This window comes from Brachyistius frenatus, unplaced genomic scaffold (genome assembly GCF_029030835.1).
Source record: "Brachyistius frenatus isolate BFR_SWC_R1_liver_20210118 unplaced genomic scaffold, ASM2903083v1 Contig_47, whole genome shotgun sequence".
Classification (NCBI taxonomy): Eukaryota; Metazoa; Chordata; class Actinopteri; family Embiotocidae; genus Brachyistius; species Brachyistius frenatus.
The window spans coordinates 1240021-1254134 of NW_027210646.1; the positions used below are offsets into that span (position 1 = coordinate 1240021).

The 14114-nt window shown below is 42.0% G+C and overlaps 1 protein-coding gene across 2 annotated transcripts in view; it reads right to left on the minus strand.

The window, feature by feature from the left end:
- Window positions 1-2279: 2279 nt before the first annotated feature.
- The window catches only part of vipr1b (vasoactive intestinal peptide receptor 1b), a 38021-nt gene continuing 26186 nt past the window's right edge, over window positions 2280-14114 (minus strand). For both annotated transcript variants that reach the window (XM_069703460.1, XM_069703459.1), the window contains 8 exons: window positions 12550-12682; window positions 9215-9368; window positions 9021-9081; window positions 8867-8939; window positions 5426-5517; window positions 4729-4858; window positions 4240-4281; window positions 2280-2581 (listed from right to left, as the gene is read on the minus strand). In XM_069703460.1, the coding sequence (XP_069559561.1) occupies window positions 2390-2581; window positions 4240-4281; window positions 4729-4858; window positions 5426-5517; window positions 8867-8939; window positions 9021-9081; window positions 9215-9368; window positions 12550-12682 (877 nt within the window). In that variant the 3' untranslated portion in view covers window positions 2280-2389. The remainder of the gene's footprint in view (window positions 2582-4239; window positions 4282-4728; window positions 4859-5425; window positions 5518-8866; window positions 8940-9020; window positions 9082-9214; window positions 9369-12549; window positions 12683-14114) is intronic.

A 14114-nucleotide genomic window follows, 5' to 3' on the forward strand; every position in this document is an offset into this window, starting at 1 on the left:
TGCCGCAGCCACATTTAGAAAGAAAAAAACACTCCGCCCTTCAGAGTGGCTGAGCGAACATTAATGCTCATGTTTCCAGACTGTAATCATCGCAGAAAACTGAAGATGTGAGCAAAAGTCTAGCGGAGCCAGGCGAGCTGATTCATTTGAACTTGCGCAATGTATTTAACTTATGTCATGTATGGAATGTAACAAAAAGTGGTTATTATAACCCAAACCACAATCTTTGCCCAAACCTAGGCCAAAATGCGACCATTTTATTATTTATTGTTACCGTGACGACAAAGGTTCAATACGCCTGCCACTGGCACTTTTTAACAGTCAAATGACCAACTCTTTAGTTTTGGTGTGAGGACGTCTTGGTCCTGTAGAGGGTGCCTAACAGGGTCATATGTTGTTTTGGAAGTCAGATAAAATTTCCGTATGAGGAAACATTACAATCTACTCATCTAACTCTCCACCAGAGAGCTGATTTTAGTGACACTTCATGGTGGTCTGACCCTTTAAATCAGCGCTGGGTTGAGATGATGACTTTTTTTTTTTTTTTCATGGATATTCGGTCTGGCATGAACATGTGGAGGACTTTCAACCACAATGATAGCCTCGCCGTGACAGGGCCAGTCATCCTCATCACCTCGCTTTGCTTTACCTACATGCTTCAATAGTATCTGCTGACTCGTCAGATTTAAACTCCTCCAACAGAGACATTTGAACCTGACAAGTCGACCAAGGATTCAGGAAAAATGTTTCATGATGGAGGCTTAGGAGTTCAAGCTTGTGCCAGTCCACCAGGGAATCAGCAAGAGAGCTCTTCTCTGTGTGTATTACTCCGTATTGTGAGCATCGTTTCAAAGTCGAGGGTGATTTTTTTTTTTTTAGCTCTTATTGTTGACAACAAACCACAGACTGCTACATAAACAAGCTTATACAAGAGAGTTTTATATTCCTGACGAGGCTTTACGTCCCACACTTTTTCTTATAACGAGAATAAACGACAATCAGTGGCTGATCACTAATATTATCGTCACAATTCAATCCATATGGCACAACAGTTCATAGAAATTAATTTTCTTTACACTATATATTTGTCTGTACAATGTTCTATGACTCTTCATAAGTAAATGTAAACATTCGCGTAAAGGCATTTCCTCTCTCTCTCTCTCGAGCCGCTGTGCAGCCCAACAGCCAGTGAAGATTAGATTGAAAGTGTCACTTCCAAACACTGAAACCAGGCACTCGACTGATCAGCACCAAACTGCCACACTGCCACCGATACTTCAAACCAATCACAGGCCCAGAAACACTGAGAGGGACGGCTGCGCTGATACAACGGATGGCAAAGGGCAATCAGTCTCTTGTGATAGTGGTAGTGCAGAGAAGGGCATTTGTGCTCCAAAGCCATCGTTGTGAATCAGTGTCACACTGGTCAACCCGGTTTGAAGCATCATCTGTTTGGCATTTGTGAAAATAACATTTCCAGATGGTCTTTCTTTTTCTGTCTTCCCACACCAGTGAGGAAAATGAAACTGTGCACACCACGCTGTTTATTTTGGTTGCTTTAAAGCATTTTTTTCTGTCAACACTCACATTCAGCGCTGAAACACCCCCCATAATGCTTTTGTGCTACTTTTCTTAGCCTGTGGTGTCCCTGCGCGCTGTGAGGATATAAATAATGGGATTTCCTGTTAAAGAAAAAACATCAGGTAATTGTGTTCTCATGGCTGTGCTGCATCACTAGCCTTGTTCTTTGGAGGTGCAAGAATCCACTAAGTCATTTTTAAATCAATGTATAATTACTTAAGTCTGTCATTTGGATCCACCTTACTGCATTAATAGTTCACATTTCTTTGTCCAGTGTCGGAGCACACAGGGTACTTAAGAATAATTGACCAAATGATCCGCAATGAAATGACTGACAGATTCACCCGTGCACGTGCGCTGAACCATGAAACACAGACATAAGGTGAATGGTTCTTATTCAACGGGCAAAAGCAATGCTTGTGAAGCAAAGCGCTTGTTTGAAAGAGGTGTGAAGATTAAGAGCTGCTTAGAAGCTGACCGCAGTCACACTATTTACTTACACCATGTATTGTTCTCTTATTACTTTTCTTTGTCAACGCCACGCTCAAACAACACATCATCCAAGAGAGTGTGTGGTACCGAGTCTGTGTGTGTGTGTGTGTGTGTGTGTGTGTGTGTGTGTGTGTGTGTGTGTGTGTGTGTGTGTGTGTGTGTGTGTGTGTGTGTGTGTGTGTGTGTGTGTGTGTGTGTGTGTGTGTGTGTGTGTGTGTGTGTGTGTATTTCTTAATTTCAGAGGCTATGATACGTCTTTCTGCCTAATGTTTGGCATGAGAGCGATTTGTACAGCATGTGTCTCGGTGTTTGTGAGTCATATGCTTGACAAGTCGTCGTGACAGGAGGACGAACCCCGGCGCGTTTTCGGGCTGCACCGTGTCAACATGGTGATCTGGGTGCTAAAGTTGTTGCTGCTGCCGATAGACGGGTGTTGGTATTTGGTGTCTGAGCCCATGTATCTCTGCAAGTGCCACCTCCGCCACTTCCTCTTGATCTCTCCTTGGACCTGCAAAGGATTAGAGCATTGAGAAGTTTGAGTAAAACTGTGTAACCTTTTTGTATGAGGTAAAAGAAAATGAGGTGCTAATCCTGAAACGATAAGGGGCTTGAGAGTACTGCAACATGTTTTTACTGTTTACTGAAGCTTGAGATCATATATAAAAGCTTATCAGGATTTTATTTCAGTTTTACTGTATTTTCCAGAGTATAATGTATTCTCCTTTCCTATAAAATGCCCACTTGTTACTCTTGCTGCCAACATACCACTAGCAGCGTGTAAGTCTTTCATTGGTATATAATTAAAACCATAAAAATACACTGTAAAACAGAATTACCACTGCTTACTCTTTTATGGTGATCTATCCAGGGCAATAATGGTCACAAAGCTTAAACCAAGTTCATAACAACTGTGAGATTTGCTGTTTAGTGAAGCTGTGACCAAGTATCCTGAATTTCAAATCAGAGGAAAAACTAGGAGGTTGGCACGACCACCAACAGCAAGCAAAGTTGACATACAGAGTGGAAACATTAAAAGAACCTAGAGAAAATCAAAAGAATTAGAGATTAGCCAATCAAAGGTGGAACATTAAAAATCTGCTCCAGCACGAACTACTTTTCATGTCAGCTGGAGGGAAGTGAACAGAAAAGTCGAGGGAGCTTCTGCAGGATCAAAGTATAGGGAGAGCATCAACAAGCTTTGAATATTTTTTTTTACTAATTTGCAGCCATTTTATTATGTTGGACTGATGTATGTTCTCTTGTAAAGCATTGATTTTAAAAAACCTTACTCGAAAAAGTTTTGCACAACAACTTTCACATTCAGGTGCAGTATTTTACACATAAAAAGGGTGAAAGGTGTTTTTATTTACTGCAGGACCGTTGTGTTGGATTTTTTTTAATTTTTTTTTATAATAGGTGTATGTGATAAATCTTTGACACGGAAAATACTATTTTAAATTAGGTCGAGATAATGGATTGTACAAAACTGATTTTCTTCCCCAGCACACCGTACGTATTGTTATTTTCTCCCCTTTTGTTTATTTTGTTTCAAAATGAGCGTCACTCTTATTTCTGTCTCTTGCTGATATTACATTTCATTACTTTAGTTGTGACTTAAATGTGTCTCTGATGTGACAAATAATCATTACAGTACAAAAGACCATTCTTGAGCTTTGAGTAATAGCGCTGCGCCACTGAGGCTCCACACTAAACAAAGGACACCTGAAAATTGCACAAGATTAACGTTCAGGCAGCGTAGTGTCAAGCCTTGCCATCCAGCCCATCACTGTGATTCAATCTGGCCCAGCACCGAAAACATAAGTAATCTGTCAGAGAGCCTCTCCAGACATCACTGAATAGCTCGCTGCCAAGAAGGCTGTGTCATTTACAGCCCTCCCAACCTGCAGGCAGAGCACAGATATTATGCCGCAAGGAGGTCCAAGGGAGGAGAGCACGCTGAAAACAACAGGCGCTGGTGACTCATACTCACAGTCTACCTTTCAGGACTGTGTGTGGATGTGAAAGGGAGCAACAGAGAATCTGCAGATAAACTACTTTTTCTGAGAAAGACAGCAGAACTGTGAACTACCTCTGCCGGGATATCTGGAGGTTCAAACATTGTTTATACCAACAGTGTTTACATCAGTGTGAGAGGGGTAAACCTACCTCTCCGTTGAGGAAGCAGTAAAGGACTGCGACCACGAAGCCCTAAAGGGAAAGAAAAACACAGATAAGAGCAGTAAGAGTGTGTGTCACCTGTTTATCTTGTCTTTACAACCATTTGCTAAGAATAACATGTGTGGCATTCACACGAGTCATTTAAACGAACGCTGCACAGTGGCTACTTTGGGGAGAAGGAGAAGGAGGGATGAGAGGAATGTGCTGGGAAGGTTCCTTTGGTTTCCAAGCTGTGTGTAGCGAAGCTGTGCCTTCTGTGCTTTCTCCATCATTCCTCATTATGTGACAAACTGCAAAAAACACCAGGGCTTTAAATGGTAACACTGCCGCTGAAATCAGCCTGCGAAGTGCTTGGAGACCTGTCGCAGTTTCTTCAACAGCAGCAGCCACAAGTCACAGCTGAGAGGATGCCCAAATTACCGTGGACTTTTAAAATAAAATTGTACAATGTGTTTGGTTTCAAAGTTGGCATCATACCTGAAATGACCCCAGAATCAAGTCGAAAACGAGCCGCAGCTCCGTCTTCACTTGCTCCGGGATGAACGCAAACACTATAAAATTGATCCCAAAGAGAGGAATCAAAAGCAGCGTTGATTTTGCGAGTCTCCTGAAACGACAATGCAAAAACAGATTAAAATCTTTCCCTCCAGTGAAACCAATTCTCCATCTATCTGTGTGTGACAATAATGAAACGCAACTGCGATTTACTTGTGTCAGTGGGGAAAAAAACTCATGCATTATGGCTGGCTTACGAGATGCTCTCCATCACAGGGAAAATCACTTGGACACAAAGAGCACTACATCCGTGTGTAAAGCAGCTGCCAGGAAGAGACTACAGTGTGCTGCGCATCACTTGCTAAGGAAATCAGTTTCCTTTCTGAAATCCAAACGGGTTGGTTATCCCCGCATCACTGTGAGCGTATAAAAGTTACATTTAGAACAATAGTTTTGCCTGCATGACAAATATGTGTATGTTTTGCTCAGCTTTGTGAGTTTATTCGAGATAATCCGTATTCACTCCTGTAAAGGCAGCTTTCACAGAATGTGGACCTAAGACAGAAACCACTGAAGAGGTGCAGATTTTCCCCCAAATCCTCATTTGGACCAGAAACATTTCATTTATATGAGTTCATAAATAATTTACAGCGGGGAGAAGACATCAACTTATACGCACGAGTACTGGTTGGACTCATTTCTTCCGATATCGGGGCAGTTGATCTTCTGGCGAAGTATTCGAATGATGCAGATGAAAAGAATAAAGTTCATCTGTGGGGAATATTTCACAAGCGTCATGTGAGGACAGAACTGAGGTATTTCAACTGTAAATGGCAGTTAGTGCAGGTAGTCGATTTCCAACATGAAATTTCTAGATTCTGCCCTGTGGGCAAATTCTTATCAGTTTTTTCTTTCCAAAAACCAAATCTCAGTTTTGTCAGTAGCATTAATAAAAGTGCGAGATGCTTTACTAAAAGGAATATTTCACACACACTTTCTCAAGTCACGCGTCTTTACCCTCCTTTTCCCACCTCCACGAAAGTGTCTTCATTTCTCACTTACTCACAAATGACACACACACACACACACACACACACACACACACACACACACACACACACACACACACACACACACACACACACACACACACACACACACACACACACACTGGAGATCATCATCTGTCTAGGTAAGTGGTTCGATCTCTGTGTGAACTGTCACACATGAGCTTTTCATGATAGTTGGGTTTTGATTGTTTCGCTGGAGATAAACTCAGTTTTAAAATAAACAGTTTGACATTTTGCCTCGCACATCTGCGTGCTGACTATGAAACTACAGCCAGCAGCCTGCCTTAGCTTAGCTTAAAGACTTGCAACAGCAGCAAGCCGATTACCATAGCAGCTTACTTGTGCCTGACGGTTAGACAGCAGCATGTACAGGTACAGGGTAAAATCAATAAAAATTACAATAAAAATATAGGTAGTAAAAATATGAAATATAAAATTTAAAAAAAAAATGCACATTCTATATAAATGAAATAGAAAATCAAACAACAGTGCAACGAATTAAACAAACAACAGCGCAACGGTGTTAATGATGTGTGATGGATTTGGTCAGAGGTGAGTTATTGTACAGTCTTATTGCAGTGGGCAGTAATGATCTCCTGTATCGGTCCTTGTGACAGCGGAGCTGGAGGAGTCTGGTGGAGAAAGTGCTCCGCTGTCCCTGCAGTAGCTGATGGAGAGGGTGGTCCTGATTATCCAACATGGATAACAGCTTGTTCAGCGTCCTCCTCTCCACCACCTTTTCCAGAATGTCCAGTTTGCAGCCAATGATGAAGCCGGCCTTCTTAACCAGTTTGTTAAGTCTGTTGGTGTCGCCGGCTCCAACGCTGCCAACAGCAGACCACAGCGAAGTACAATGCACTGGCCACAACAGACTGGTAGAACATCTCCAACATCTTGCTGCACAGATTGAAGGATCAAAGTTTCCTCAAGAAAAAGAGTCGACTCATCTCCTTCTTGTAGGCAGGGTTGATTGCTGGTCTTCCAGCTCAGTCTGTTGTCGATGGAGGCACCCAGGAACTTGTGCTCCTCCACCAGGTCCACATCCTCTCCAGAACACGCAGCGGTTGTGGAGCCGCTCTGTGTCCATGCAGCTCACCAGGGGGGAGTGAGGGGGCCAGGGGGGAAGCAGCGGAAGTGTGTGGGAGGTGTGGTGTGTGGAGGAGACAGATGAGGGCGGTGAACTAAACCTGTTGAAGAAACAGTTTAGCTCATTCGCCCTCTCCAGGTTGCCACCTGGTTGTCTCTCTCTCCCCTTGAAGCCAGTAATCTCCTTCATACCGGTCCACACCTCCCTCAGGTTGTTCTGCTGGAGTTTGGCCTCCAGCTTCCTCCTGCAGGAGCCCTTACACTCTCGGAGCTTCTCCTTCAGCTCACGCTGCACACTCCTGAGCTCATCCCTGTCACCAGACCTGAAGCCTGTTTTCTTCTTATTGAGAAGAACTTTCAGGTCACTGGTGATCCACGGCTTGCTGATGGGAAAGCAGTGTACAGTCCGGGCTGGCAAGGTGGTGTGTTCACCGAATTTGATGTATTCTGTGATGCAGTCCGTCATGCTGTTGATATCCTCCCCATGTGGTCCACACAGCACACCCAAGTCCGTGGACTCAAAGCAGTCCTGCAGGGCGTCATTAGCCTCCCATTTCCAGCTCGTCACAGTCCAGGTGGTTACAGGCTGCCTCTGCACCAGAGGGACATACTTTGGTGTTAACAGGACCAGGTTGTGAAGAGACCTCCTTTTTTCTTACCGCTTTGTACAACGTTTCTGTCCGCCCGAACAGTCCTGAAGCCGGGTGCGGCCGCACTGTGGTCCGGGAAATGTGAGTGCAGCCGTGTGTCAGTGAAACATGATGCTGCACTCGTGGTACTCCCTCTGGGTCTTCACCGGCACGTCGAGCTCATCCATCTGATTGCCCAGGGACCTCACGTTCCCCATTACAATCATCGCCAGTACACATGGTTTGGATTTCCTCCTCCTCGCCTTCAACTTAGCGCAACCCCGACGTGTTCTGCGAAATTCCTCTGGGATTTCAGGTCTTGATCCGGGTAGTCACAGTAGTTTACTCAGCGCAATCAGCTGATCGCGAGAGTAAACAGTGCCCAAACTTCTCTGTCCGTGGCTCTCCATTACAAAGAGTGAATAAAGTAACAGGAAAAAACACTAAAAAAAAAGTTGTTGAAAAGTTACGGTTCATTGCCCGACCGTAACTTAAACAAAAACATTGAAGAAATACAACACAACAAAATGAGAAAGCCTGTAACAGCCTGTTCAGGACAAAATCAAAGTGTCGACCCAGTGACTTGAAGTGGAAAAGTCATTTTCTGCTTTCTTATTGTCACATAATACTCAAAACCAAAACTTTTAGTTTCTTATATTAATGGTTTGTGTACATAATAATGGTTTGTGTACAGAATAAATAAAAGAGATTTTTTTTTTATATACCTTTGGTAGACTACTTGACTAGCTGTTACCACTTGCTTCCAGTCTTTGTGCTAAGCTAACAAGAGGCTGGCTGTAGCTTCATATCTACAGTACAGAAATGAGGGTGGTATTAGTTTTCTGATAACTTGAGGCAAAAGCTTGTTGAATTCCCTGTCTACCAACAATAGCCGTAAAGCTCCCTAATTAACACATGATCACTTGTTTGTATTATCTACATAGAAATAGAGTTCATATTGATATTTCTGTCTGAAAGCTCTCTGGGTGGTCTGCACATTTATAGATGCTAACACTGTGCTAAAAAAAGATGACGTCAGTTAGGAAATAAAACAAACAGCGATCATCCTGCCAACTTTCCAAAGTGAAGTGAGAACTTTGAGGTCGTGCTAACCTCTCAGAGCAATACAGCAGGAATACCAAAAAGACACAGACTTGAAAAACCTTCACACAAATTACACTGACAGATAACGCACATCAGATGTGAACTGATGATAACTGACACAGACGTTTTCGCTCTTAGCCGATACTACTTTAGAAAAGTCGTATTAGGGCGCTCAAAGTGCATACAGTTTGATGTAAGTGATGAAAAAGTGCTTGAGGCTTGTAGACTTACCAGGATTGACGCCAGAATAGGGGTTTTAATGATCCACCAGAACACATCAGTGTTCTCGATTATATCCCAGCACCTGGTAAGAACAATATTAATGTACAGGATGGAGCAACTCAAAGAAGAAATACTTTGTTTTATTCCCTGGTGTTTCTCTTACCCCACATCATTATAGTAGGCTTTAGCGATGCTCCAAGCTGTGATGAAAATGGTTGGGCCTCCTGGGGACATAAGAAAATATAGTGAACACCAAGATATTATTACATCGCACCGGCAAGTTTCTCAATCTGTGGTTTGTCTTCTGCTGACAGACGTGAGGTCTCTATAATAGCACAGATAAGAAGACATTCTCACCCCAGCCAATCAGAATGTAAGCCCAGAAGTACTTCCTCTCGGAGAAGAAAGAGACGGCCAACAACGCGTGAAGATAAAGACCTTCGACCAGCAGCCAGAAGAAACTGGCCATTATACAGTACTGGAAGAACACAATCACGGCTTTGCAGCCAACCTGGAAATGGACACAACAGCATTAATCACAATGACCTTCACTTTGTCACACTTGTGGGTAAAAACAATTATTTAGAAAATAGAAGAATGCACTTTTTTTTTTTTTTTTTCCTGATATGCTTTTTGATACGGCCATGTTTACTAACACACAAATAAAAACGTGATTTATTGTTGTGCTTGTGTATATGATTGTGACACTTATTATTGTAAAAGAGAGAGATATCTAGTTATTATGTTTTCTTATTTTCAGGGAAGGACAAACAGAAAAGACTTTACGATTACTGAAAAGATACTTGAGTTTCTCATGTTTTACATATGAAACGTGATCACATGTATGACACATGTTTACCACATGTCGGTACATTTAATAACATGGAGAAGATATGTGGAAGAGTTTTCACATGGGAATCGACATGGACTTTACACTTTACACCATTAAAATGTTTCCTATGGGAAAAACAAGTTTCACACTTGCACAGTCACACGTGTATGTGGTCACATGTGATCACATGAGTTTTTGCACATGTAAAATTGTGAAAGATTTACCAAAATGCCGCTCTTATTTAATGGCATATAACTGATGAAATGATGCATTAGCAAAGCTATTAGCTTCGACTTATGAACCCTTTGTAACTGGTGATGTTAAACTTAAAGCAATTTAGTAATTTAGAAATGCAGAATTTTACTTTCTTGCAACTTTCCTATACAACAAGCATTTTGCCCTGATGGTTGGCACCCCTGGGATATCAGCCAAACAGCTGAATGGAAGCTCCATCTCTCTCCAACCCAGAGGCTGCAAAGCCGCTAAAGTGCAGAAATGTTCCAACAGACAAATGAGTGAGGGAAGGACAAGAGTGTAACACTTAAACAACTACGCAGGAGAACAATATCAGCTCTGATCTGGTCGGCTGAAGGCGCAACATTTCCATCAGGTGGGTAGAGGGGGGTGGATTTATTAAAAATCCAGTTTCCTCCTGCTGAACTCTGGGCAGGGAGTCCGCTGTTGAACTTGCTACACAGGACCGTGTATAAAAAGTTAATCTTCCTAATGGTGTGGGCGGGCGGGACGGGCGTCTGTTCGTCTTTCACAAAATCCTCAATCCACGAAAACGACAAGGTCCGAGGCTGGTACACACACTATGAGCAACGTGCGAGCTGTTGTGATCTGAGCAACGCAGAGATGCTACAGGGAGGCAATTACACAGATAAAAAAAAATCTATAAACCGTGTCCCTTTAAAATGACCCCTTGAGAGGGAATTCGTTGAGCACTTTAGCAGATGTACCAGATGTGAGACATGAGATGAGTTGGGAGAAGGGTGAAAAGGACAGAATGGACTAAAGCACATTAAGGATAGAGAAGATGGACAGTAGAGCAGAAAGGTAAAGACCACAAACATGCGACAGAGGAACAAAACAGAGTGAATATGAACGGGGCAGGAGCAGGAAACAACTGCAAGATTAGACATTAGACATTTGAGTGGAAACAAGGATAAGCAAGTGACGGTGTAAAGCTGAAAAAGGCCACACCTCTTGTCTCAGCCTCAAATGCTATGAATGATGAATGAGCGGGAAAAGTGTCGCATGAAAAACAAATCCAAGTTTAACACCCGAGCCTCTGCAGAGGAGTCGTACTCCCACATCATTAATCATCTCTGAAGATGGAAGAAGAGGACAGAAAGCTGACAACAGTTTGCAGCAGGAATGCGGTCGACCAGCCCCGAACATTTTCATCTAAACAAGTAAACTGATGAGCTTATGTATCTTATTCAGTGGTTTTTGATTATATTAGAATTCCATGATCGATTGCTACATCTACTCAAGTACTTTACTGTTTTCAGGTACTTTACTTTATTATTTTAAGCTATTTTCAGCTCTGTTGGGTTTCATACAGAGATAGTTACTCACCCCATTTATTTCACACGTGCAATGATGCGTTTTCACAATATAATGCATTATCATAGATGAATCTACCCAACTGTACACTGTATGTCTTTGCATGTACAGAACATACGTTGTAAAACGTACAAAAGTGGTCACTGTAGTTGTCCACAGAGATACGCAGATGCTTTCCTGTCAAACTGATGTTTTTGCGAACATGAAATGTAAATTTGAGCTCAAAACACCTGGAGGTGCAATTTATATGCAAATAGCATATAAATGTTTGTCTTCTAGATCTTCTGGAACAAACATAATAACAATACCATTAAATTGCTGCATGATGAGGTAATAACATAATCACTGAATGTGGAGTTAATGTTTGGGACAGCTCATTAAAGCAGCCTATATGAACCGAGTCGCAATTGGCCTGTTGAGGGGAAGAAAACGGATCCAGATGGTCTGAACTTTTCTGCTAGTTCAATGTGTGCACATCAGTACAAAGCTGGGGCTCAGTTCAAAAAAGCCTGCCATCAGTGGCATGTGGATGAATGATGACATCTTTTGCTACTGGAAAAACACAGGGGGGAAAAAAACCCGGTGCCAAATAAACACACAGACACGAACGCACGTCCTTTAAATAAAGCTTTTGTTATATGCTTTCCTCGAGTGGTTATATCATGAATTAATCTAATGGGTAACTACGGCAAACATCCAACTGTCGGAGAGGGGTAATGAACCAAGCAAGCAGAACACCTACACACAAAACACAACAGTAGCTGAGCCAACAGCTGTAATGGAAGTCGTGCCAGGGTCACGGTGAGCGCTGCAGCCCCAGACCCGTCTCTATCGTTCTGTCGTTTTTCAGCCGAGCCGCGACAGCAGCTGGATCCCGTCAGCCCAATAGTTCCATTAACATGCCGCAGCTGCCCAGAGAGCTCACTAGTGAATACACTCCGAGAGGCTGCTCTCGTCATGTGGCCACATTGTGGAGCATAAACCTCGTGTTTGCGGGCCTGACTGGGGCCTCAGGAGCCTCTGGTCTGTGGCTCCGTGTCATGTGGCGAGGTGGAGCCAAGGGAAGATGACCAAATATGGTGGGCTGAACACGATAATTTAGGAATCCACAGTTTCCAGATTTAAACAATTAAAATCACATTTTCGAGACACATCCTCAAGTATGTTTGGTCACCTGCAGAGCTCCTCGCTGAGATCGACTTCTCTGTGGTTCAAGGGCAATGACCGTCCAGCTACAAACACACACATCGAGCAGCGTGTCATGTCATGTCATGGACAATTAACTCACAGAGCCTGTTGAGCAGTTGTCGACCTCCCCGACCTCATAGAGAACCACATCCTTGATGAACACAGCGATGGCCTTCAGGATAAATGACACAAACAGATGCATGTGGATGTAGTTCCTTGTGCAGTGGAGCTTCCTAGAACACAGAACAAGAGACACAAGAACACAGATCAAGACAGAGACAACTCACCATTCCATAATGAGGGCCTTCATGCTAATTATCCAATGTCCTTGGAATTAATAGCTTAAAATAAACACAAAAGAGAGACTGACTTTAATCATAATTAAATCACTCAGTTATTTTGTCACAGTGGGGATGGATCCTTTTAAAACACAATGAATGTTTTTTTTGTTGTCCTTCACACGCCCCTACAATAAAGACAAGACAAATGAATTTCCAAATGTTGAGGCATAAAGATTTTAAAATGCACAAGCGTGCATTTTTGAGTACTTCTTCAGTTGCTGATTACATTATTATACTTGAACATTAAATGATTAGAAGAAGGAGATGGGCGATTGTGTCAAGGTTCCCAATGACTCAGATCCTTTTGTTTATGCCAGGGATGCTTGTTCCGAGTGCAAGGAACCATTCAGCTGTGATAAACCACATGCCCAATCCATTATTATCCCCTCGGGAATTATTACAGTTTCATTCATACCCAGCAGAGTTTCTTTACATTCTGTCGCAGCTATTTAACATGACTAGATTTTATCCTCACTGCAAAAAAAAAAAAAAATTGCTACTCCCATTTCATTAAGTACTTGTTTTCTCCAGCTATTACTGCAATGTAGCACCTGACCATTTTCAGGCATCTGGAGCATTTCTGTGCCTGAATGAAATTATTTGGTCAGACTCCTGCTGCGAGAGCAAAGAGCTGTTTATGAATGGAAATGATTAAATGCCACCTGTGCAATCATTTGTTGACAAATGGCACCATGCTGGCTCTGTGAATATTCAAGAGTATTTCTTAGCAAACATCTATCTATCTATCTATCTATCTATCTATCTATCTATCTATCTATCTATCTATCTATCTATCTATCTATCTATCTATCTATCTATCTATCTATCTATCTATCTATCTATCTATCTATCTATCTATCTATCTATCTATCTATCTATCTATCTATCTATCTATCTATCTATCTATCTATCTATCTATCTATCTATCTATCTATCTATCTATCTATCTATCTATCTATCTATCTATCTATCTATCTATCTATCTATCTATCTATCTATCTATCTATCTATCTATCTATCTATCTATCTATCTATCTATCTATCTATCTATCTATCTATCTATCTATCTATCTATCTATCTATCTATCTATCTATCTATCTATCTATCTATCTATCTATCTATCTATCTATCTATCTATCTATCTATCTATCTATCTATCTATCTATCTATCTATCTATCTATCTATCTATCTATCTATCTATCTATCTATCTATCTAACAAGGAAGTTTATTTCTAGCATCCTTACAGGGAAATAAATGTGATGAAAACAGTGCTGTCAGTTTCTTTTTCCAGCCCTGAGCAGTTTCAACTGTATTCAGGCCC